At 38.2% G+C, this 27501-nt stretch overlaps 1 protein-coding gene across 4 annotated transcripts in view; it reads right to left on the bottom strand.

Moving 5' to 3' along the window:
* Nucleotides 1-587: 587 nt before the first annotated feature.
* Nucleotides 588-27501, bottom strand: part of CBFB (core-binding factor subunit beta) — a 45012-nt gene continuing 18098 nt past the window's right edge. The window contains exons 4-6 of one of the 4 annotated variants that reach the window (XM_034425479.3): nucleotides 17754-17870; nucleotides 14275-14398; nucleotides 588-3562 (exon numbers count right to left, since the gene is read on the bottom strand). In XM_034425479.3, the coding sequence (XP_034281370.1) occupies nucleotides 3540-3562; nucleotides 14275-14398; nucleotides 17754-17870 (264 nt within the window). In that variant the 3' untranslated portion in view covers nucleotides 588-3539. Of the gene's footprint in view, nucleotides 3563-14274; nucleotides 14402-17753; nucleotides 17871-27501 lie in introns of all 4 variants that reach the window. The other 3 variants (XM_034425477.3, XM_034425475.3, XM_034425476.3) reach the window with 3 other exon arrangements.

Raw genomic sequence — 27501 nt, 5'->3', positions numbered from 1 at the left:
GCAAGATTGAGATGAGCTACAAAGCATTCATCCGAACCGGCTGAATACCACCTCTGGCCAAGACAGAGGAACTGGAAGTGGGCTTTTTCAGTAGTTGTGTCACAGCTCTGGAAAACACCCACTGTTCGTATTCTCCTGTCTGTTTTAACAATAGCTTTTACTTGAGCATTTTAATTAAACTTAAGAGACCAAAGAGTTTAACTTTATTACATTTAAAAATTTTAAACAGTAGGTATTACAAACTTTTCTGGGAGAACATGCATTGGAAAAGTTTAATAGAACTGATGTTTAGTTCTGGAAATGAATTTCAGAATTAATTTCTCTCTATTCCAGAAACCAATGAAAAATATATACTATGAGATATTACGGACGACTTGAGCAAAAACTGAAATTTCTAATTTTTCAACTGCACACTGAGAATCTATTCAAAAAGAAACAAAATGATGGTCACGCTTCAGGAATATTGCTTAGAAAAATAGTAATTTGCCCAACATTTCTTTTTAAAAAGTCAGCCCTTCTGTTTCTAAAGGTTATGACTGCCTGCATTGCTTCAGAATATGTTTACAAAGAAATAAACAACCACTCGGTTTCACTACACAGAAGTTTATTATGAACATGACAGAGAAAAAGACAGCAAAAGCAATGTTGATGCTTTAAGGCAACTCTTAAAAGATGTTCTATGAAGATGATGCAACTTCTGTTTAAATAGAAATTATGAAAATATCAAATTGCATCAATAACTTAATGTTTAAGTTCAATAGGTTTGCACAAAATAGCGACGAAAAACACTTGTTGATCTTAATGCCAGCATTAAGATATAGCGGCCTCTTCTGACAATCATACCTTGGTTTAATAAACCTTTGCATCACAAGGCATTAAATCAGGAAATTCCTAATTAACCATAGCTTCATGTGTAATCAAAAAAAAAAAAAAAGGAACTTTAGGTCAAGGACAAACTAGATTGCGAAATTGTGATGTTTTTCATAATCTGCTTTATTCTCTAAACAATTGGAAATTGAAAACTATCATCAATTTTAGGTGTCTTGATTTCATTGATTCTATCATGAATTGCCTGAAAATATGGCAAATCCCCTTTATATATCCCACCTTATTAAACCAATGTGATCAATGGAATTGACCATAAGTAGAAGGTTCTAAGGAACAGGATAAAAATATTTACACACAAAGGTTAATATGCAATAATATAGTTTGCATACTTAAGGTTTTTTTCCTCCCTCAAATCATATTGGAAACTGGGTAAAATCATGCTATTTGCAAATAAAAGGGAACAGAACATTTTGGATGATAACAGCAAGTAGAAACTCTTTGAAGCATTATTTCTTAAGGAAAATAAAAAAACACACACTGAAAAAAAAAGAGTATCAAAATTAATAAAATGAAGTGTGACAATGATCTGTTTAGAGATCGATCTGGGAACAGTACCAACAATCAACCGTTACAGTAAAGATAAAAATCTAGGGTTGTCATGTCTGGGAAATTTCACCAGCTATTAACATAAATCTGTAGCTGTTTCTAATTCAGCTCCCATTATTTAAAAAAAATAATGCATCTTAGTTATTCTTCTGGGATCAGTAGAGTATTTTGGCGAAGAGGATTATATACAAAACAGTAGAAATATAAATGCAAAAAATAACTGATAGGAAACAATTAGATGAGATGATTGCAGTTATATCATTATTACATCCTCAAAGTTAGTAAGTAGAACTTTAAAATCCTGAGGTTCAAATGATGTGTATAGCCTTAACGTCAAGAAATCTGTTGGGGAGGGGTAATAGCTGCAAAGGCAATTTCTTTGGAGTTGATTCCTTTCCTTGGTGCAAAAGCCACCAGCTGACTTGGCTCCTGCTATGATCAATCTTGTGGGCTTATTTGGGCTCCACTTCCCCTAGCGACCACCTCACCCTCTGAACCCTATGAGAGATGTAAGAACAAACACCAAGGGTTTTTTTTTTTTTTGACATGACTCTCCTTGACCTTCCCCAGTAAGAGTGGCATTTGTATGCTGGGTTACTGGTTTAACCCATAGCTGGTCATAGCTTTCATCTGCCATGTCAACCAACACACACAATTTGGAATGGTGCCATGTAAATTTTTAAAAAGGATGAAGACCTGAAATAGGAAGTAGAAACCTTCCTGGTTTGTGGCCAATGGTCATGTTGGCTAGCTTACCTTCTTGCCCGCTCATTTGCGCTCTAAAGTCCTCGAAGGGTGTTTGATGGGCCAGCAACTCTGTTTCAACGAGGAGGGGGACGGGGCTCCAAAGTGAACAAGGAACATCAACTGCTGCATTACCCAATTATGAACAAAACAAGCCCTTTATTTGTTGACTAAAAATATTGAAAGACCAAGGAGGTATGTTAATTTTGCAAAAATGTAAGCAGGCAGAATCCTGCCCTTGCATTTTGCCTCTTGCCTTGGTTTTTACACGGATGGCAGACTGAAAAAAAAAACTGAAAATCAGACAACCATGATTCAACCTAAAAGGAGAATCCGCTCTTCTGCCAATCACCATTATCTACTCACTCTAAAAGTCTAAATGAATATTGCAGGTAGGTATTTCAAGTGGATTGCTTAGATAAACAGAGCAAAACTACTAGATACAACATAAAGCAGAGAATACGTCTTGAATAATAAATGGAAGGAGGGCAAGATGAATATTGATTAATGTTACCCAAAAGCTTAATCCTATTGGAAAATATTGAATCAATGGAAAGTAAACACACACAGACACACAAAATGGAATCTTGCAACCAGTGTGAGATTTTGTACACACTGAACCGTTACTTAAATGTCTTGATTTCAGAAGAACAATTTCAGAATTCAATTTACAGCAGAATGTGCTGACAGGTTAAGATTCCTTGAAACATTTTGCCACTGGAAATGTAAACTAAAAGGACGCTATGGTACTTTTAAAAATAAAACCATGTAATTCAGTAAATCAACAGACAACACTTGTGTTACTTGGTTCAGGCTGCATAATGTAAAAGAGTAAAAGTCTTTTGCAAGTTGATAAAAAAGTGCAAAAAGAGACAACCACAAAGAACATGTGTCAAAAGCAAGAACATTATATGACAAACTTCCAACATCTCATATAAAATTAGTTTAGAAAGTTTTGGGTTTTTCTTAAGAACTCACACAAAATTTATTCGGACCCATCCTGAAATGAACAAATGTCGGCTGAGGAATGTTTTTATGGCTGCGTAAAGTTCTCTCTTTGCTAAAATAGTGCCAAGAAATCATAAGCTTGCATAGAAAAAACAAGAATCTCAAATCCCCACTGGCGACATGCTTAAAGAATAGAAACACAGGTAATGCAACGCAAACATAGTGCAAACCATGGCAGGACATGATAGTTTGGCTGCCGCAGATCAGGGAAAAGGTTATATATCCTTATATATATATATCCAGTCATCACAGTTTCTGGTCTTTTAATTCCATCATTTGCCAAGTTTAAAAAGCGCAGCACTGCCTCTCAACGCAGTTTGAGATCATCGCCACTTCCCAGGTTTGATCCAGGACTAGGGTCTTGTTGCCTTCTTGCCTGGATGAGACGGAGGGGGACAAAAAGAAAGGATGGAACACAAATTAAGAGATAATAGAATGCTGCAAATCAATTCAAAATGTTTTGGATGACATTTGAAACCACCACCGGGACAACTAACAAACCGAAAACAGAATGATGGATGGTCTTAGGCTCACAAATGCTGCGTCGGTGCCCAAATCGGAAGGTTTTAAAATATCCAGTTCTAGATTTACATGTTTATCTAGGCATCTCTTCTCTTCTTTTGCAGAGATTGTTCCTATATTTTACAGAGTTAGATACCCCGGGCAAGAAAACTTTAGTGCCAGAGATCTGTTCTTTCTCTTTCATCCTGATTTAGTCTCCACTAACTCCAGACTTTCCTAACATTGGAATTTTCCACTTCAAAGCTTCCATCTTTCTGCATTCCCATGATGAAAAGCTATAATCATCTTGTTTTATGACCACCTTTGAAAAGAGAATATTTAATGACAGACTTACAAGCATTTGGTTAGTGACTGTTCGAAGTTACAACGGCAACTTCGAAAAAAGTGACTTATCACCATTTTTCAGACTTATGACCGGTGCAGCCATTCCTGTAGTCACGTGATCAAAATTTAGATGCTTGGCAACTGGATCATATTTATGACAGTTGCTGTGTCCTGGAATCGTGATCACCTTTTGAGATTTTTTCTGACAAGCGAACTCAATGGGGAAGCCAGATTCAGTTAATAACCCTGTTACTGCAGTGGTTCATTTAACAACTGTGGCAAGAAAAATCATAAAATGGAGCAAAACTCACTTAACAACTGTCTTGCTTAACCACAAATTTTGGGCTCAGTTGGGGTCATAAGTCAAGGACTACCTATACTACTAAGTTTATATCTTTATATTCAAAAAAAGTTCACTGCCATTACCATTATTCATTATACTGGAAATCATTTTATGAGAGAAGTTAAGCTCAAAATTTCTAATTGTATAGCTACATTAAAAATTAAACAATATGACCAACAGCCTCTTGCAAGAGCTTCATACCGTATACATTTAAATAAAAACTTTGCATGACAGACACAATATGAATGCCATTACAGATAATGTATAAACTCATTAAAATAGAATGATAGGCAGAAATAATAAAAATGCACCTTCACTCTGGAGTATTTCTGGGAGCAAACAAAATATCATTGTAGAAATTGCTCTGTTTATTGGAACACTACAAATTGTCAAATTCATTGTTAGTTAAAGCAGCTGAAGCAATTAACATAATGTGCATATACATACACATATAAACATGACATTAGAATTAGCTGCATAAAGGTTTTATTTTTTTAATTTTTTTAAAATTGTATTTTTTATTTAGCACTCTTACATACAATTAACAAAACAAGCTTTAAGCTTAAAAAAATAGAAGAGACAACCCCAAGTGAATTAAAAATACAAGCTAAAAAAGAAAAATAGAAAAATCCACCTTTTATTTTATAAAGAACAATAGTTACTGGTTACTAATAAATTCACTAGTGTAATATGAATAATATAGGATATTATTGTAAGATATTACAAGATCTCTGCCATAGTAACACATATCGTTACATTCTTTGATAGAAGTTCTTGTCTGTTCCAAGCATTTCTGACAACCATTCCTTCATATCTGGAATAATATCACACAATATCTGGAATAATATCATATTTGTAATTTCTTGGTATGTTTCTTTTACTCGCTCCCCATGCTCGATACCACCATCATTCCTCATAAACGGATTCCAGATTTATTTAATTTCAGGACTTTTGGGAGGAGAGATTACGGGCCACTTTATTTAGCCGTATAATAATAAGATTTAAAACTTGGGAGTAATTTTAACCAGCCCCTGTGCTGAAAAGAGTCCTGATCATATACCAAAGTTTTTCTTTCAGATAGATAGCTGAGGTCCAATACTGAATTTCAAGTACTCAAGTATATTTTACACAACTTTGGAACATTAGAATTTTGCAAATCCAAAAATTGAGTAAGGCTAAGGTGAAATAAGAATGAAGTCCAAATACAGTCTGTCTTTCTTTCTTTCTTTTTCTTTCTTTTTTCTTTCTTTCTTTCTTTCTTTCTTTCTTTCTTTCTTTCTTTCTTTCTTTCTTTCTTTCTATCTTTTCCTTCCTTCCTTCTCTCTCTCTATGTAGTAATAGATTGCCTAGGTTCACTTTAACTGATGTTCCTAGATAGATAGATGGATAGATTATCTATCTATCTATCTATCTATCTATCTATCTATCTATCTATCTATCTATCTATCTATCTATCTATCTATCTATCATCTATCTAAATTAAAGCGAACCTAGGCAATCTATTACTACATCAGTTTTAATGGCAGACAATTACAAGCCTGTTGTAGCACTGCAGTCTGACACCTGTATCTTAATGCTTAGTTTAAAAAAGAAGTTACTGTGTCATTGTTGTTGTTGTTGTATTATTATTATTATTATTATTATTATTATTATTATTATTATTATTATTATTATTATTATTATTATTAAACCTCAACCTATATACAGCTGCTTGCTTATTCAAGAACACCCTGAAAAGTGCCAATAGTTCACCATTTCCAATTAACCAAGTTGATGGCTGAGGAGTCTCCCATAATAATCTTTCCAGACAATGTTTCTCTCATGGTCTGGTTGGTTGGAATTCAGCTTAGAACTGAACAGACCAGGAAATCTTAAGGGGGTCTCTGGGTTCTAATCTTTTCATGTACAACATGCATTCTAAACAGAATTCTAAAATTCACTGCCACAACCCAGGAAAGGCAGAAATATTTTCTCAGTTTGCACATGAATATCTTTGATAGTATGTTAAAAAATGGCCAACCCTATACTACAAAATTACCGTAGATGGTAGACTGGTTGTCTTTTTTATATCTGGTGCAGATAAGGCAAGCAAACAAGCAAATAATAAATACGATGTTAAATGTTGACATAGATCTTTTTTCCCCTTTCCAAAGGAACATAAGGTGACCTAAATTAGATATACCCTCTGCATATCTATGCATTCTCAATGCTGACTGTTGAAAGTGCCTTCTTTCTTATATTTCAGGATTATATTCTGATTTGTGAGTTTCAAAGAGGGAGAAAAAAACCACAACAACCTGAAGGGTTGTTTAATGTCCCCAGAAATATTTATGGCCTCTTTCTGAAGATGAAGCTGGACTGCTGTGTAAAAACGCCAGCGAAATAAACCAGTAGCAAGGCAGCTACAAAAACTGCTTTCTTTCTGCTTAGAATGTTGTATGTAGCAGAGAGCAGATAATCTTTACAAGTCAAGCAATCCTGTAAAATATGCTTTTCTTTCAGTCAATGCAGGTTAAAAAGGGCTGAGCATTAGTGAAACCCTGACTGACAGTTATCAATAGTGATTATATATTTATAGCATCACTATTAACACCAATGTTCTTTTTCAAATAAAAGCATTTTCCCAAAGAAGCTAAGACCTGCAATAGATTTTCAAAAGGCATATAAAGATTTGTCCAGCTGAGAAAAATGAATTAATGTGCCAAGGATTCAGTTTTCAGTTGAGAAATTGCCCATAGCTTACAGTTTCATGTTACTTTTTCAAGGAAAAGCATTTGGTTTTTACTGTAATTGTATTTTCTTATGTTTTATAATCTTACAAGCTTCTTTGGTTAGACTGGTGTGTCCTGAAAAACAGGCTAAACATCTCTTAAATAAACAAAGGCTATCAGAGCCTCAATTAAATGTTTCAGTATTTCAAAACATGCAAAGCAATTTTTCCATGACCATATAGCTTGATATTAAATGTCACTTCCCCTTCTCTGTTTTCTATAGAAACCCATCAACCAAAGGGTAAGACATAATATTTTTCTTATATTTATACTCAAGGCAACATTTTTCTTGCCTCTAGACTACACAATTTAAAAGCTTACCATACACAGGATCTCACTTCAATACAGAGCTGCTTGAAACCAAGCGGAATTCTAATTTCTACAGCGCTGTAAAAGGCTGATACATGTATCTTTTGGAAGTTTAATGCAAGTATATTTACTGTCTTCCCACAAGGCAAAACAGCATCTTTTGTAAAATCCGCATTATGTGGTAGGACTTGTGGTGAGACAAAGCTACCACAAGAATAGCAGCAACAACAGCACACTGGCAATCTCTTGTCGGGGGCATTAAAATATATCCAGCAAACAAAATCCTTGCAATGTTCTTGTTTGAACTGATTTATATATCTTGCTGTGTTGTACAAATGGGATAAGCCAAGCAGCCAGCTTTGCCTATCTATCTTAGCTTCTGCAGCGCACTGCCCATGGGGAGATAAGAACAAATAGTACAAGGACCGGCATTAAGAAGATATATGCTCAGATACCTACGTTTGGAATGCTCACTTTGCTTCTCTGGTCAATAAAGAAGAGTAATAAACTAGGGAAAGCATACTTCAAATTCTAACAAAAACGTTAGGTTCCAAGATGCATGAAAATACATGCAATAACCCTGTAAAAAGGCATTTATTAAACATTACATCGCATGCATTTCTTTACTCTGAAACATCATTAAGACTTTAAAATAGTCAGACAGGAAGACACACTTTACTTTCCATACATAAAAAGAAATTTTGTAGGTAATATTTTCCAGATGTTGCCACATGGTATGCAGCATCAATCCACCATGAATCTTTTGTCTCCTGGCTGTGACTACAACTCTAGGTCCTGACTTCCAACTGCCCCTGTCCTTTTAATTTCAAAATCTGCCACTGCTTGTGTTGTAAAGCTTCTAGAACTTTCTCTCATTTGCTTTAAATATCACTGCAATTCTGATTTATTAAGAGTTATTTCAAGAAGATGGCTTCTCTTAAAATTCAATGGTACATTTAACTGCAACTTCTTCTGCTAAAAAGATAGCATCTCTTCTCCCCCCCCAAAATTCGTAAAATCCCCCCCCTCCCAGAAATTCGTAAAATCTCTGATCTCCGTGTGTTTCACTGTGCCCTCAAAACCATGTTGTTCCGCCAGGCTGGGCTATCAATGTAAATATTTTAATTGGTTTTAAATGGGATTTTAAATTTGGGGTTTTATAAATTGGGCCTATTATTTAATAATTTTAATTATTTTTAAACTCTGTCTGTCTTTGTGTTTTTAATTGGGCTGTACACCGCCCTGAGTCCTTCGGGAGAAGGGCGGTATAGAAATAAAATAAATAAATAAATAAATAAAAAATGTTATTGAGATTTCCATAAGATATAGATCATTTAACTGTCCAAAAAAACTGTTTTAATTGCTGAGCCAAAATTAGAAAAGGTTCCCCTCCCCCAATTATATTTAAATTGGGGGAGGGGATTGGAAAATATTCTCTTTCTGTCTTTTATACCTTATTCTCTAACTTGATTTTGCTAAAAAAGATGCATTTGATGTGCCTATAAATGTTGCTTGTGGGAATATTAATGAAGTCTTTCATTTAAGTAAGTGTTGATCTGGAGTAGCTACGATGTGTCTAATATTCATTCCCAGCTTTCAAAATTGTCAGAGGCTAATCTAAAATAAGGACCCTGCAGATGTTTTAGGAAAGAAGAGTTCTTAAGTTTTTGCACATGCAGAAGACTAAAGCAAATAAAAATCTTTTATAGGAGAGAAACAGTATAAATAAAGAATACAAATCTGTGATCATTTTCATATGCTGCTAAGAGTTGGATGAAGACTTCCGAAGAGCTGGCGCCTCTTTTGAGGAGTGGCAGACCAAGGAGTGCAGGGATTTCCCTTTTTATTGAGCTCAAATGTGGTATCTATTAAAGTAATTTAAACTACGCATGGTTTTTTTTTTTTATAAAAGAAACTTTTCTGCAGACTTTGCAGCAATCCTCTATGTACATTTGTAACAATGAGACTTTTTAAATCTTTAAGCATTCTAATTGTACGTGCTCAATAACCTCGCAATCTGAAAAATAAGACAGCTTGAACTTCGGTTTTGTACAACAGCCCGGTCTTCTGCATGTTCCTTGAGAACAGAGCTAAAATTCAAGGTAGCTAGTTGAATCTTTTCAAATATTCTATAATTGTGGGATTTGAAATGCATAAACTGAGGAAAATGAAAATGATAAAACTGTTAACTAGTCTTGCTTCCTAAATGATGGGTTTTAATCCTGGAGCAAACAAAGGGCATTTAGTGTAGGGCTTCCACTTGTGGTGTACAGATGGTCTTTGGTAGCATTTCCCCCTCTTTAAACTAGCATTCCCAAGAGAAAGACCAGCAAAGCCTTCACTGAAAAATCTGTAGAGATTCTCAGTCATCCAGGTCATGATTGTCCCAAAGGTGCTTTTTCAGGAGACACCTGGACTTTCTTGTTTTTTTCCTTTGAAGACGTTTTGCTTCTCATCCAAAAGGCTTCTTCAGTTCTGACTGGATGGTGGGGAATGGAAGGATTTAGCTATCCAATTTGGGATGAACCTCCTTTGAAGGGTGTGGGAGGAGAAATGGATTTCCAGAGGAAAAACTGCAGAGTACAAGAACCAGGAGCCCTACTCAGGTGACCTTGAGGACACAGATAAACCTACAAGTGCTTCAATGACCTGCTAAAAAAGGGGTGTCAAACTCGGAGCCCACGAGCCAGATGTGTCACGCTCTGGCCACACCCACGTCCGATTTAGGGAAGGGGGAAAAAGTCGTGATACGTCATGTGAAGCCGCGAATTTGACACCCCTACTCTAAAAGGATGCAAATGACCAGCTTTCTGCAAGGAGTTTAAATCCTTCCATTCTATTCCTGTCAGAGCTGAAGAAGCTTCTTGGATGAGGAGCGAAATGTCTTCAAAAGAAAAAAACAAGGAAGTCCAGTTGCCTCCTGAAACTTCACCGAAAAATAACTCGGATATGGGGGCGATCTCTAAGTGTGTAATGGGCAGAGGGAATAGTCTGGAGGAACAGGAGGAAGAGCTGCAACCAAGATAATAGATAAAAGAAGTCAGTCCCGGACAGAAACATAATTTGAGAAAGCATTTCAAGCATGACCGTCTCTAGTAGATAAAGGGAGGGAGGGAGGAAGCACATTCAGATTTGCAAGTTATTATACTGGTAGTCCTTGGGTTATGACAGCAGTCGCAACCAGAATTTTCTTCGCTAAGTAATGCGGTTGTAAAGCATGACAGCAAGGCAAGGGCTGCATGGGTTTTTTAGTCAGGAATTGCTCATGACAGTCACAGTGTCCTGGATTTATTTGATCCCCTTTTGCGACCTTCTGACAAGCAAAGTCAATTGGGAAAGCCAGATTCACTTAACCATCGCGTAACTAACTTAACAACTGCAATGATTCACTTAACAACTGTGGGAAGAAAAGCTGTAAAATGGGGCAAAGTTCCCTTCGCTGTCTCACTCAGCAACAGAAATTTTGGGTTCAATTGTGGCCGTAAAGTTGAGAACTACCTGTACTAGTTTCTGTGTCTTTGAATCCCAGGTTTTGGTTGACCTTGAAAGGCAGACAGGCTCACGACAGCAGCCTCCCAGTGGGCAGGAGGGATGAGGACTGGCTAGAAAGAAGTGTTCCACGCTATGTCCCAAGCACTTTGGCCAGAGGGAAAGAGACGGGCTGGGAGTTGCTGGCCACGAGACACCAGAAGGTAGAGTCGGGTTTTGCTGACAGAACAGGGTGGTGATGCATATATGCAGTGGTGGGATTCAAATAATTTAACAACCGGTTCTCTGCCCTAATGACCGGCTGGGTGGGCATGGCCAAGGGGTGTAACAGGCAGCACTAGGCCTCTTGCAGCCCCTTGGGAGCAAAAATGGGCTGGGGGGGATGCGCTACCCCCGCACCCTGTTTTGGGCCTAGTAGGCCTCCCTGCAGCCTCCTGGGAGTGAAAAAGGGTTGCCGGGGGAGGGGGGCGCCCCACAGCCCTGCGCCCCGTTTTGGGCTTAGGCCTCCCTGCAGCCTCCTGGGAGCGAAAACGGGATGCGGGGGCACACCGCAACCTCCACGCACCCTGTTTTGGGCCTGGTAGGCCTTCTTGCACTTACCAGGGAGCCAAAATGGGGTGGGTGGGAACTCTGGGAGGGGCAGGGCCAGCCAGCAATTTAACTGATTTGATGGTTGGTTTTTAAAATTTGATATTGATTTTAACTGAAATGTTTTAAATTATGGGCCAAACTTTATTTAATTATTTTAAATCTATTTTAACTTTTGTGTACAAATGTTTTATTTTGGCTGTTCACTGCCCTGAGTCCGAAAGGAGAAGGGCGGTATAGAAATCTGAAATAAATAAATAAATAAATAAAAAACTGCCGGTTTGCCTGGACCGGCTGAATCCCACCACTGCATATATGCATGTATATAAAAAATTAGTCAACTGAACAACTACTTGGAAGGATTTTTAAACGGCTTAGCAAAAATGTTGGGGATGCTGAATCTTCCATACATTCTGCAAACATTTTCACCACTGCACTGAATCACTAAGTTCCCCATCAAAGCCAAGCGGTATTATCATTCCACTCTGTGTCCCCATGCTGTTCCCATCATTCAATGCAGCGGGAAAGGAATGGTGTCTTATGGTTTCTGAAACCAAATCCTATATATAAACTTCAAGATTTAAGCATTTTTGTTCTCAGTGGGCGAGAACAATCAGTTCTCTTCTACTTTTTTTGGAGTAAAAAAAGGGTAGATTTGTTTGGAGAACAATCAGGTCTATTTTTTGGAGGATGGTTATATGTTTTTTTCCTTAAATGTATTTGCAACAACAAAATATCCTGACGTTTATGACATTAACTATGAAAAAACTGCTGGGGTTCAGGAATCAAAACACCTGTGTTGGTTTTAGGAAAGGATCTTGGTTTGAAAACTGGGTATTTTAGAGCAATGTTTCTCAATCTTAGAAACTCTACGACATATGGACGTCAACTCCTAGAATTCCTCAACCAACATGCTGGCTGGGGAATGCTGGGAGCTGTAGTCCACATACCGTATTTTTCGGAGTATAAGACGCACCTTTTTCCCCAAAAGGGGGTGAAAATTTAGGTGCGTCTTATACACCGAATGTAGCCCCTCCCACCCACTGGCCCCCACCCTTTGGCCTCTGCCTTGCAGCAGTTTACCTCTTTGCAGCAAGCAGCAAGAAGAAACAGCTCGTTTCAGCTTCAGCACAGCCTAATTAGCACAAGTTGATTGGATCGGCCTCCTGACTCTCAGCTGTTTTGCTCTCAGCTGTTTTGCGTGGGCCTCTGCTGCTTGCTGCAAGGAGGTAAATTGCTGGGAGCAAAAAAATTTTTTCTTGTGCTAATCAAGCTATGCTGAAAATGAAAGTAAAGCAGGCTGTTTGCTGCAACAAGGAAAAATTGCTCAGAGGCAAAGGCAGATTTTTTTTCCTTGTTTTCCTCACCAAAAAAGGTAGGTGAGTCTTATATTCCGAAAAATATGGTATCTTAAAGTTGCCAGGGTTGAAAAAGCTGCTTAAAATTACTTCTGTGCAAAATTTGTTTTTTGCCAAAAGAGCTAAGTTTCAGATAGTTTCATGCTCAAACTGAAACATATACATTTCGGTTGTTTTGCTGTGTACGTGCAATGAAATGGGATGCCTTGTGAGGAGGGGAAGAGGAGAAATAGTTGAGGACAGGGGAAAGCAGGCCAGCGGTGAGGGTAGTTGGAGGGTGAGGGAAAAAGTAGTCCTGAGAAAATGGGGTGAGCATACTGATGGAAGGAATTGTGCTGGGAGCATCAAGTGAGAAGAGTGAACACAAAATGCAGGAGACTTTCTCTGCTCCCCCATCTGGAAAGCCAGAGGAAGCAAAGCATTTGGGTCTTTAGTTCTGTCCTAAATCTAGAGCACAACAGTTTTATTCAGGGGTTGAAACAAAATTTTCCCCGTTTTATACATACCCCTATCTTATACGTTTCTCTTACATATTGTGCTTACTACAAACATTAACCCACATCCCAGCTGCCTTTTTAACCTGCTTGTGCCATCAGAAAAATCAAAGAACTGTAAATACAGGGTAGTCCTTGACTTAAGACTTCGTTTAGTGACCATTCAAAGTTACAGTGGCACTGAAAAAAGTGAGATAGGACTGTTTTTCACCCTTACGACCATTGCAGCATTCCCATGGGCTTGGCAATGGGTTCGTATTTATGACGGTTGCCCTGTCCCAGTGAACCCCTTTTGCGAACTTCTCACAAGCAAAGTCAATAGGGAAGCTTGATTCACTTAATAACTGTTACTGTTACTTAATAACTGCTACCAACTTAACAACTGCAGTGATTCACTTAACAATGGTGGCAAAAAAAGATCGTAAAGTGGGGCAAAATTCACTTAAGAAATCTTTCACTTAGCAAAAGAAATTTTAGATTCAATTGTGTAAATTGAGGACTACCTGTATATTATAATACTTGTTATTTGCTCAAATGTCACCAAATATAGTTTTGTCATTAAATAATGGAGATATATAATTCAATGGAGAATTCCACAGTATGCTGCCCCTTGTGAGCCACAGAATATTATAGGACACTAATTTATGCAGACAACTGGAATTAACCATGCAACAAATAATTCAAAATAGATGAATTCAAACAATTAACTAACCTAGGGACTATGAGACCAGCGTTGTGTAAAAAACTTGCTTTAATAGAGGGATTAACATTTTTAATAAATGTATGCGCTAATCTTCACTTAAACAAGAGTTCTCAAAATCACAACATTGAAATAGCAAACATTGTAAAAAATAAAATAAAAAAAGCTAGATGTTTGGTAGAGTACTAACCAGTAACTGACAGCAGCTGTGAGACTCTCACCTCCATTTCCTCCCGATGAGACCTATCTCTGTCTTCAAATTCTCGAGTTCTTCTCCGAGCTTCTTCAAAAGCCTGCTGTGCTAATGCATCTTCCTGCTACCAACCAGAAACCAGAGTCAGGAGAAAAAAAAAGTAGTCTTACTTGCATTGGAATCAAATGTTTGCCTGACTGACGCTGTCACCTGGATGAATTCTACCTTTTGTGGGAGAACTGAATGATGCATCATGAAACAGAGCATACAATGGATCATACAACTGGAAGTTTTTAAGAAGGTGTTGGATAACCATTTGTCTGAAGTGGTGTAGGGTTTCCTGCCTGAGCAGGGGGTTGGACTAGAAGACCTCCAAGGTCCCTTCCAACTTCTATTCTATTCTATTCTATTCTATTCTATTCTATTCTATTCTATTCTATTCTATTCTATTCTATTCTATTCTATTCTATTCTGGATAAAAATTGATGATTTAAAAAAATAATAATAAAAAAACTGGATTTTTTAAATTTAAATTGGATTTTTTTATTTTTATCAAATTTATTTTAATAAAATGCTTTTGGAGTAAAAATCTATCTAAAGATAGTTTTCTATTTAAGACACATTCATAATTTAGTTTAATTCAGCATTAAATGCCGCTTAGTTATGTAGCATGAGGCTGTATATTCTGCAATATTGGGACTGTTTGTGAGTCAACAGCAGGTTAGAGGAGAAGCTGCTCTGGGACAGAGATGACAGTTGCTCTTTAAAAATTATGATTTAAATTGAGTTGATTTAAATCAAGCCTTTTTCTACTTATTTAAATCTTGCTTTAAATCAGGGGTGAAATGCTCCCGGTTCGGACCGGATCGTCCGATCCGGTAGCAATGGAGACGGGTGGTTCGGAGAACCGGTAGCAAAAATCCCTGCCCCCCTCCCCCCCATGACCAGCTGAGCTGTGCAATCATCAGAGGCTTTTTTTTTACTTTTAAAAGCATTTTTTCTTTACCCAAAAAATGCTTTTAAAAGTTAAAAAAAAAGCCTCTGATGATTGCGCGGCTCAGCTGGGATCATCAGAGCTTTTTAAAAGCATTTTTTACAATCTCTTTAGCCGAAGAGGTTGTAGAAAAAATGCTTTTAAAAGTAAAAAAAAAAAAAAAAGTTGACTATGTCCACCCAGTCACATTACCCCCCCAAGCCACGCCCACAGAACCGGTAGTAACAAATTTTACATTTCACCACTGCTTTAAATCGACTTGATTTAAATAAAATCCACCCTGCAACGGATACTGTTAATATATATTCTTTCAGACCCAGTGTTGCCTTGATAAACAAATGGGGCATTTTAAAATGGTACATTCACCCCATCGTTAATCATTCTATTTCTTCTCAAGTTCAAAATGGTTGTTTGTAAAATGGTACGGGTGTAGCTCAATTCAATCTGAATCGGTCACCGGAACCAGAGGTTTGCTCTTCCAAGCTTTCCGACTCATGCTGGGGCCCATCCTCAGAACTTCTCAACACGGAACAGCCTGGTGCACACATCCTTGGAGATTGAGATGTTGCCTGAGGATGGGCTCCAGCACGAGTCCGAAAGCTTGGCAGAACAAACCTCTGGTCCCGGTGACCGATTCACATTGGTTCCTGCAACATTACCCTGGGACATGTATAATTGCCTTCATTCACGACAGCTTAATTCCTCTACTGTTATGGTGGCCATGCGTGGATTCTCACAGGGTGCCTGTCTGTGTCATGAAGGCAATGAAGAATAGGAAAAATGTACAACCTGTGTGTGGGCAAATCACTGCTGATTTGCATCTTAGCAAAATTAAGAAATATGCTTCCTCTAAGGGTTGATATGACATTTTAAAAAGGCGTTATTTTGGCATCATCTCTTTATAACCCTTGTGTATTGCACCAGATAATGCAGTAATAAACCTGGCTGTTATCAGAAGAAAAATGTAGTACAGCTGGGTAAAATTCTTGATATTATTTGATTGCCAGAAGCTTTATTGAATATCAGTGTCTATAATTTCAGCCTGTCATTTTCAAACCAAACATGAGAATCTTCCACAATAAGTTTTATAATCTGGAAAGCTTTTTGTTGCATAAGTCTAGTATGTTTTTAAAAAAATATTGTGAAGTTTCTGCTAACATTTCTCAATTAACTATTCTTTGCTGAGGAACTACATGCCCAGCCATACACAGCAATATGTAATTCTGATGTGCTATTTCTAAAAAATATATTTATCTTTTTTTAATAGTATGTTTTACCCTGCTAATAACCAAAAGCTGCATGTATAATTGTTAATATAAACACATAACATTTGCTCATATTCCATTAGCAATCAGATTTTCCAACCGTTTACAGCTGATAATTGCTTTGGCTCCAGAGAATCCAACTATATTTTAATAGGCTCTGAGTACATTAAAATTTAAATCTAAAAATCAAATGACTATACCAAAAAAACATTAAATTGCCTTTTATGCCCAAGGCATTTTCTGAGCCCTTAAGCTATTTTGAGAAGTGATGTAAAAGAGCATCAGCAGGGCTTTGCCTAATTTAATACCAACTTCTATTAATCAATAAACATCAGTGAAGGCCTCAGCTAGCTGCACTGAAAAGCAACACCCATTGCATACTGGATTCTGCTTTCATGTAGCTGATCTGGGCCATTTGGGTAAATTTTTATCTGGTTGCAAAACAATGCAATCCCCCCTTTCAATGTGCCAAGATGGAACATAACACCAACTGCCATTTGGGAATCTTGTTCCTGGCTATTGTCTCAACAGCTGCCATTTCATGATGTAAAAAGGGATGGAGAGAGGACGAATGTCAGTACAGAAGCCAAAAAGTTCTCTGTAGCCATGAAAATCCCAGTATTCAGTTTTACAAATCAAGATTTTTATTCTTTCTACAAAGCGTCACCTACCACAAGAAAAATATTTAACATCCAGTAAAGCCTAACTGTCATAATCAAGCGATATTTACCAGCCCAAACCCAAATAAACTCAATATCATCCAAAGAAATAGGAGTAAACTTCTACTCGCCTTCTCTTGTAAATATATGAATGACATATGAGCCAGAAAACTATGGACATTTAAATTATGAGCAATGAAAACTGAAGGAAGAAGGAAAAAGAACAACAACAACCTAAAGTCAAAAGAAAAAAGAATCAGGCAGATCCAAAGGTGCTTAACCTACTTTTTTACCATGACTCTGCTGATGTTTTCAATATATTATATGACCAACTTGGCCATTTTTAAGGACTTGTGGACTTCAACTCCTACAATTCCCCAGCCAGCATGGCTGGCTGAGGAATTCTGGAGCTGAAGTCCACAAGTCTTAAAGTGGCCAAGTTGGGAGACCCCTTATTATAGAATTCCTTCAACCTCAATTTATAAATGTATTATAAAAATGCATGAAATTTTGAAATCTCAGCATAGTACATGAGAAGCCTGTGGCTATCTTCTTTACCTGTGCTCGCTCCTCATCAAATTCTAGGCAGCCCATGCCGTCCAGTCTTTGGAGATCTATCCAGCCTTTCCAAATAACACAAACCCCATTAAGGATCATGGGTGCTTTTAAGTAGACCTGGAAAGTGAGAAAACAAATGCTCAGAGTGAGGGATGATGTCTAGGAACATGAATCTAGGTAAACATTTTACACGTCACACTATTCTCTCTTTCTGTATCTTTAATTTTAACGTCACCTACAATGGCCTTACAACGTCATTTTTTAAAAAAATAAAAGGCAAGAGGATGTGCAAAGCAGTATGATTTTTAAAACAAAACACAGTCCAGACTTGGAGGCAGTATTGTTCTAAATTCTAAGATCATAGGAAATTACCTCAAGACAACAAGAAATAACTCAACGGTATTCTGAGTTTTGTTTTAAAGTTGGAACAAGGTGTTTTTGAACCTGCCTCTCATTTTGTGCAGCCCACTACAGAAATCAGACTGATAACACAAACAAAACTTCAGCTACTATATTAATTAGGATTCTATCTGAATAATAGCAGGGCACAGGGGGAAAAAAAACCCCAACCCCAACCAACCAACTTTTAAAATAAAGATTCAAGCTGCAAATTTACTTTCAAATATATACAATATAGTAACAGGGGGGGGGGGAAGCAGATATTCAAATACAAAGAGAATTTCATTTTGTGATCTGTGATATTTCTCAAATCTTATGTTCTATGTAAAAAAACAAAAATGTATTAGGCAAAACAATATTTTGCCTAATACATTTAATAAAAGAAAACTCACCAAGAACAACAACAAAAAAACATTACATAAGCCTGCACCCTTCAGAGTTTATAACACTAACAGTTTTTACTTTAAGTTGTTTCAAGGTGTTTAGATTATAATAATTATGTTGAAACAAATGTATCCTTTTAAAAGTGCTGGCACAATAAATATTGTTCCCGGAAACATTTTGTAACAAATGTGTGGGAGCTCTGCTAGAGAAGTGAGACCATTCTGGAACTGAATTAAGTTACTCCAGGTTTTCTTTGAGAAGAAAATTCTGAGTCATTGAATACAGGCGGTCCTTGTTTAATGACCACCAACCACTTCAATAGTGCTGTACGACTGGAAGTCCTCAAAAGTTCTGGTTGTCAGTGTCCTGCAGTCATGGGATTGTGATTTGTGATGATTCTTGCCAGCTTCCCACAAGCAAAGTCAATGGGGAAGCCAGCAGGAAATCACAATCATGTGAGCTCCTCGCTTAAAGACAGTAATCGGGGATTACTGGGACTGCTGTCACTAAGTAGTATGGTCATGTGATGTTGCCCTTTAAAATCGCATTGCTTAGAGGCATAAATTCTGGTCCCAATTAGCAAGCAAGGTAAAATCTATCTGAATCATGAAAGATTTTCTGGTCTTCAGTTCAGGGAATTTAAAAATAGAGTTCTTTTTTTATAATTCATTGGATCTGGACACACGTCCTCAGGGCTTGGAGATGCAAGTTTCCTTTTTACAAGTTGTATTTCATTTGGCTGATCCAGAAGGAAAATAACCGGTATTATCTCTCTCCCGCCTCCAACTCATTTTATGGACTCCAGCATGTAGGGAGAAACAGAGCAAAGAGCTATAGAAACTAGACATCTGCTCAATTTTTGTTGTTCTTAGTTGCGAATACGTGTCCGACCCATCGCGACCCCATGGACAATGTTCCTCCAGGCCTTCCTGTCCTCTACCATCCTCTGGAGTCCATTTAAGCTCACGCCGACGGCTTCAGTGACTCCATCCAGCCACCTCCTTCTCTGCCGTCCCATTCTTCTTTTGCCCTCAATCTTTCTCAGCATTGGGCTCTTTTCAATCTTTCCTTCTCATTAGGTGGCCAAAGTATTTGAGTTTCATCTTCAGGATCTGGCCTTCAGGATCCAGGTTGATTTCCTCCAGGACTGACCGGTTTGATCGCCTTGCAGTCCAAGGAACTCGCAGGAGTCTTCTCCAGCACCAGAGTTCAAGGGCCTCCTTAACCCCAAATAAAACACTTGTTTTTCCAAAATCAGTCTAGGTGGCTCACATTTCTTTTCTTTCTTTCTTTCTTTCTTTCTTTCTTTCTTTCTTTCTTTCTTTCTTTCTTTCTTTCTTTCTTTCTTTCTTCTTTCTCCCTCTTTCTGCGCCTCCCTCCCTCCCTTTCTCTCTCTCTCTCTTTTTCTGTGCCTCCCTCCCCCCTCTCTTTCTTTCTTTCTTTCGAATTTTTTTTACACCACCCCCAGCAAAAAAAATTCAAGAGTATCTTTTCTAGAGCTAAGTGTGTGTCACATCAGATCCATCCCTGTGATAGCAAGTGCACTACCGATAACTAGAATTTTATCACAGAAAAACACGATGAAAATCTGGAGGTCGTAAACAGGTTATCTTAGATTCCCGGATGCAAGCTTCGAAACTCTGGTGCTCTATCAAAGACGCGCATCAAAATCGGGTTATGACGTGACATCCACAAATCTAAGTATAGCTTGTTCCTGAAATCCTCCTTTAACCCATTAATGACTTTTGAAACAGCACAAGAATTATTGCACCAGTTTGAAATAAGAGCGGTATGGTATTGAACGGATTACAGCTTATTTATTGCGGGTGGAAATAAAATCCCTGCTTCCTATTAAATTGTTTCCCAACAGTTGTGAACAACAGTTTGCAGAAGGAGCTATGCTTGGTTTTTTTTTTCCCTTTCAAACTGAACCTACCAGTAGGAGCTTCTGTCTTCAATAATGAGATTTCAGTACAGATAGTCCTTGACGTACGACCACAGCCGAGTCCAAAATTTCTGTTGCTGAGTGAAACATTTGTTAAGTGAACTTTGCCCCATTTTACAACCTTTTTTGGCCACCGTTGTTAAGTGAATTACTGCAACTATTAAGTTAGTAATATGGTTGTTAAATGAATCTGGCTTCTCCATTGATTTTGCTTGTCAGAAGGTTGCGAAAGACCCCGGGACACTGCAAGTGTCATAAATATGACTCAGCTGCCAAGCGTCCAAATTTTGATCACGTGACCATGGGGATGCTGCAATGGTCATGTGAAAAAAAGTCATAGGCCACTTTTTCCAGTGCCGCTGTAACCTTGAATGGTCACTAAACGAACTGTTGTAAGTCTAGGACAGGGGTGTCAAACTCAAGGCCCACGGGCCAGATCCAGCTGACGGGATGCTCAGATCTGCCCTGCAGGCCCGCCCTAGAAACAGCAAAGGACTGGGCCGTGGTGCCTCTGCCAACGAAAACGGAGCCCGGGCAGGCTGCCTGTGGCCTCCCCGAGCTCTGTTTTTGCTGGCACAGGGCTGCAGGAGGCCGTCGTGGCAGAAAACAGACCCTCGATGAGTGACATTGAGCTGACCACTTCCCCGCCCCCCCCCCGAGGTTAGATACAACCCTGATGCGGCCCTCAATGAAATCAAGTTTGACACCCCTGGTCTAGGACTACATGCAGAGTTTTCCATTTCAAAAATGCCTCTCTCCAGACGGAGGTTATTAAAGAAAACTGAACATGATGCTATGACTAAAGAACTCTTACGCTTAATATCAATAAGACTTTTTTATGAGGATGGTGTGGGGGAAGGAAAAAAACACAGCTAAGCAGCAAAATGATCATGCTTCCTGGGCAACAGTGTCTTTTTTTTAAGCAGAAGTGTCAAAATCATCAATGTTTTGGCTCTGAAATGACTGCTTTGAGTGTTCAGAGCTTAGAACAAAACACCTGGTATTCTGGAGTTTTGTCCCCGATATGGAATAAAATAAGGCTTTCGTCTTTTTTCTTTTCTTTTCAAAATCTTTCAAGATGAAAAATCTTAAGAGTGCATTTAGCCTGTAAAGCACCAGACACAGCTCTCATCCACTTCTTGTCAGAAACCGTTTGAGGCAAATTGGAGGTGAAGGAAAATCAGTTAAAAGTTTTAAGAGTTAGAACCATTTGAGAGACTTGGGGCGGGGGGCGGGGGAAGACCATTGCTAACTTGGCAGGTAAGTTTATATTGCTGGTTTAAATTGTTTACAATAGGAAAGTTATTCATGAGTAAGCAGTGCAGTGATGTCTCATGAATTGAGGGGTTTTTTTTAAAAGGGAGACTGCCAAATGTAAATTGTGCAATCCCCGTGTCCATTTAGAAAGAAAGAATATAGGGAGAACAGGAGTGTGCAAAACATGTGAGAAATGAGTGTAATGATCATTTTGTTCCAGCCTCAGGACTTGTTTGATTCAAGTAGTTTCGTTCCGATTATCGAAAAGAAACCCCCATACAAGCAATTTTTTGATTCAAATAAACATACTGCCCCCCCACTTATATTATTTTATATTATTATATTATTTTATCACTTTATTACTGCTTGAATCTTCTGCTATAGGACTTTTAAAAGCATTTCTTTTGCTATTCTCCCCCCCCCCCAAATTTTGGAGATGTACATTTACAGGTGGTCCTCGCTTAACAACAGGTTGCTTAATGATCACTGGAAGTTCCGACAAACACCCCCCCCAAGTTACTTTTGACTATATTGAAAGTTACAATTATTCAATTATTCTACCCCCTGCAGTCACATGATCACATTTCCGGTGCTTAGCAGCTGGCTTGCACTTATGTTGGATTGTAGGGTCCTGCCATCATGTGACTATAATTTGCAATGGTTTTGCCCAGTTTCCGGCACTTTTTGCTGATTTCTGGCAAAAAAAGTTCCCATTCGGGAGAATGAATTTGCTTAACAATCACATGTTCCAGTTAACAACTCCAATAACCACTTTATGACTACTTTTTTTTTTAAAAAAAATTAAATACAAATAATATAATCATAGTACATATACATCTAAATACAAAAAAGAAAAAAAAATACTACAGCCCCCCCAAGACCAATTCCCCCCCCTTATATTTCTTCATCTATAACAACTAAAAATATACAATATATTCCAATTGTGCCCTTATCCCCTCCAAAACAACATATATTTTTGAGTAGGTTTATTCCCTTTGCTTTCCAATACTGATTTTATAAAATCCCCCCATATTTCATTATAATTATTTGCTTTGAGCATCCCTTTTTTAAATTTAATTTCTGTTGTGAATTTATCATTTGTTGTAAAAATGATTATGTTGTTAAGCCACATAGTGACTGCAATTCTGGGCTCAATTTTGTTCATTATTAAAATGAGGGCTCACCTGTAGTGTGGACTTCCACATAACTTTTGTGACTACATGATGAAAAACAATGCTGCAAAAGACTTACCTGAAGTTGCTTTTGCTCAAAACAAATTACTTTCCCCCTTATTTCATGCACATTCCACTCATGTCTATAAGCCAAGACACTAGATACAAGTAACAGTTACCTGTATAATTTTACACATTTTTGTGGGACTTAAACCAATAAACGAGAGTTTATCTCACTTTTCAACATATTCCAGACTGCCAACCTGAATTACAATTATTAAAAAAGCCCACAAGTATGCTTGGTACTCCAGCAGTTGGGCATTAAACATTATTTATTTACCAAATCCATATGTGACCAATTTCACCGAGCTCGCGAAGTGCTAAAGCAATGAAAATATCCCTAGCACGTGCAGCAGCACTCTCAACAATAAAACATCCCACACAAATATAAAACTTCAAACAATCAAACCATCAGCAGCAAATCATGAAACACCTACAGAATAATGTAACAAGCACAGTAACACCTTGCTATCATCACACACGAATAATCTCTATTATACAATCTGATGATTGTTACACTACGTCCTGCAGTTCAGTTTACAAGGTGGCAACAATAGACAATCTCCACCCCAGGCCATCCCAATGATGCCCTTGAAGTGATGTCTCGGTGCCTGGAGGCCGTGCGGATCTGGATGGGGAGTAACAGGTTTCGACTCAACCCTTCCAAGACCGAGTGGCTGTGGCTTCCGGCATCCCGATATAGCCAGCTTGTGCCATCGCTGGCTATTGGGGGCGAATCGCTGGCCCCCACGGACAGGGCTCGCAACTTGGGCGTCTTCCTGGATGCATGGCTGTCTTTGGAAGAGCATATGATGGCCGTGGCCAGGGGGGCTTTTTATCAGGTTTGCCTGATTCGCCAGTTGTGTCCCTTTCTGGATCGGGACTCCTTATGCACAGTCACTCAGGCACTCGTCACTTCCCGCCTGGACTACTGCAATGCTCTCTACATGGGGCTCCCCTTGAGAGCACCCGGAGGCTCCAACTGGTGCAGAATGCGGCCACGCGGGGGATTATGGGAGCGAGGGGGCGCTCCCATGTGACACCTCTCCTGCGTGAGCTGCACTGGCTTCCAGTGGTCTTCCGGGTGTGCTTCAAGGTGTTGGTTACCACCTTTAAAGCGCTCCATGGCAGAGGACCTGGGTATTTGCGGGACCGCCTTCTGCCGCCAATAGCCTCCCACCGACCAGTACGCTCCCACAGAGAGGGACTCCTCAGGGTGCCGTCAGCCAGGCAATGTCGGCTGGCGACCCGCAGGGGGAGGGCCTTCTCTGTGGCAGCTCTTGCCCTCTGGAACGATTTGCCCCCGGAGATACGAAGAATATCGGATCTCCGGGTCTTTCGCCGTGCCCTAAAAACTTTTCTTTTCCATCAAGCAGGGCTGGTGTGAACCCCCCACTTTTTTTTAGCTTTTTAAATTGTCAATGGGTTTTAGTTTGAATGTTTTAAATTTTGGGGCCAAAGTCATGAAATTCTTTTAAAAAATTTAAATTTTGTATTGGTATATGTTTTAGTTTTGGCTGTGCACCACCCTGAGTCCACTAGGAGAAGGGCGGTATACAAATTGAATAAAATAAATAAATAAATAAAATAAATATTCAACTCTTACATGCCTCTAGAACAGAATTTTCTGGGAATTGAAGTCCGCCAGGCTTAAAGTTGCCAAGGTTGGAGACCCCTGCTCTAGCATAATTACATTTCCAATATTTTCCAGAAACCACCACAGCAAGGGCATATTTAATAACCAAGGGGTAGCTGTTCCATAATGCTGGTGATATCTGGCTCCCTCCCTGCTGAAATCCTGAATTTATTTTAGAATAAGAGCTCTGAATTTTGCAGCTTGCCATTTTTCAAAAAAAAAAAAAATTCCCTTCCAACTGAAATGTTGCCCAATGTACAGGCAAACCCTGTTGCTCCGTGTTCTGACATTTTTCTTTAAACCATGTCAAGGAATATTCCTCCCTGTCAGTGAAAGAAGCCCAAGTCTACAGCTTGGAAGAAACTGCTGCTATTGCTTGAAGCCGTTTGACCACATTTCCTTTTTAAAGATAAAACTGGTTTCCTCTTCATTTCTAGCTCTATTTGAGTTTTATAGCTGTCATATCCTCTTTACCGTCAGTTCCGACTTTTAAAACAAACTAGTAACCAAGTAAAATTGGTTACTGGAAATGGAGACCGGAGTCTTTTGAATCATTTGAACACTTTAGCCAGGAGTCTTGATTAAGGAAAATGCTGCTCCTTTTCACTCCTGCAAGTGGCACCATGAAACAAATAAGATGCCTCTGTTTACAGAGTTGCTACTTTACGCCCAAATAATGACATTTGTTTTCTTCTCTCCTACATTGCTCGAAGCCTGGGATCCTAGTGGAGGAGATGCTAAACAAACCTACACCAGTTGGAAGGAAGATCCAAGGACATATTCCTCATGTCTGATAGCTCAGAATTCCGAAGAACTCTGATTAAGGCTATATATAAACAATGCCTGCTATTTCACAACAAAGCCAAGTAGCAGCCGGAGTTTTATCTTGGGAAAATTAATCTTGGGAACATTATTAACTCTACCCTGTATACAGAGATAACATTTATATTTCAAGCTGCATCTGTTTTGAAAACAATACCTATTATATACATTTTTTAAAAAAGAATACATTTGTCTAGTAAAATACAAAGAAATTTCAAATACGAAACTGCTTAAAATGAGCTTAGTAAGTACATAAAATCTGAAATCCAGTTTTCGGCTGCAGACTACTGTTGCACCTTTAGTCAAGTTTTACAAGGAAGGTTCCACTTGCCTTAATTTAGGTTAACTCTATGAATCTAGACACAAGAACAGTTTTTTCCCGAACGCCATCAGTCTGCTAAACAAATAATTCCCTCAACACTGTCAAACTATTTACTAAGTCTGCACTACTATTAATCTTCTCATGTTCCTATCACCCATCTCCTCCCACTTATGACTGTAACCTTGTTGTTGGTATCCTTACGATTTATATTGATATTGTTTCCTGATTGCTTATTTGTAACCTCTGACTATCATTAAGTGTTGTACCTTATGATTCTTGACGAATGTATCTTTTCTTTTATGTACATTGAGAGCATATTCACCAAGACAAATTCCTTGTGTGTCCAATCACACTTGGCCAATAAAAATTCTATTCTATTCTATCTGTATAATATCAAATGCATACATACTGAAGAGCTGGGGTAGAAATCTGGGACAAGGGCTTACAGAATCTTCTCTCTCTGTCTCTAAAAGGGAGCAAGAATGGGCTACAGCAATTTTTTTTCTTTTTCTGGAAGCCTGGCATTCAAATATGCCATAGCTGATCATTTTCTAGTATTCAAATTGTTAAGAGGGCAAGCTATTTTAGCTTTGAGATGACATTAAAAAAACCCTCTTATTTATCAACTTGTTTTCCATCATTAACGCAAATTTACATATAAGTACAGGCATTAATTTTAGACATACATGTTTAATACACAGATATAGACAACTATTCAGTGGTATAAAAATGAGACTCTTTACAAAAGCATCTTGAAAGAAACATCGTTACTCAATACCTGATAGTAAGCAGTCGACAGTGATGGTTAGAAGCTTATACGTTTAACAAGCAGCTGCTTTGAACAGAAGTAAAATCTACTGCAAGCCAAGTCAGAAATTTGAAATTGTAGTATCTTGGATTACACATCAATTTCACTAACCATCTGCTGGAGCCTAATTTTGGTATTAAGGTAAGATATAGTAAGATATAAAACTTACAAAGAAAATGTTATGAATTACAGAAGCTTTAACTCCAACAGTTATTTTAACAAAATCCGAGAATGTGAATTATATCTTTATTGATACTCCTGATTTATGGTGAAACAAGCATATTTTAGTGTCTCAAGAGCATCCCAATGTTTCTCAGATGGCATCTATCTTTGAGCTGCCCACCACCAATGGATTCTCAATTCCATTAAACACATATCCCGTGACACACTATCAACTGCATTTTATGTTATGATGTTTACACACAAATGCACATGAAAAGAACATTTACATTCTGATATCCAATTTAATACTAGGCCCCAGTATTACTAAGCTACTATTAATAATGTAAACTTCTATAGAAAACCAGTTCAGAGTGTAGATCTTCTAAAGTTGTCACAAATCTTTTTTCTTTCTTTCTAAAAAGCCAGCTGAATCATTTCTAACACAACTGAATGCATGTAATTCACCAATCACCAGCCATCAGTTAGTGAGTCAGCATAGTCAGTGTCGCCACATGGAAACTGTAAAATAGTAAGAACATACCACCGTACTGGAATTCGTTTTCAGTCATATTCCCAGCAACTAGGCCTACCATACATTCTCACAGAATACACTCAGGTGAGTCACTGCTCAAATCATATCATCATATACAACTTGTCCTATTCACAGGACACAGTTGACAGTCTGTCTGCTTATTAGCTACGGCAATGAACCCTGAAAGTTGAACTCAACTGACTCTGAATCATCTTACTAACTAGACAAATGAAATGGCATTCTAATGTT

This window comes from Pantherophis guttatus, chromosome 11 (genome assembly GCF_059756535.1).
Source record: "Pantherophis guttatus breed Tessera chromosome 11, ASM5975653v1, whole genome shotgun sequence".
In the NCBI taxonomy this organism is placed as follows: domain Eukaryota; kingdom Metazoa; phylum Chordata; class Lepidosauria; order Squamata; family Colubridae; genus Pantherophis; species Pantherophis guttatus.
This window is presented reverse-complemented; position numbering and strand designations above follow the sequence as displayed.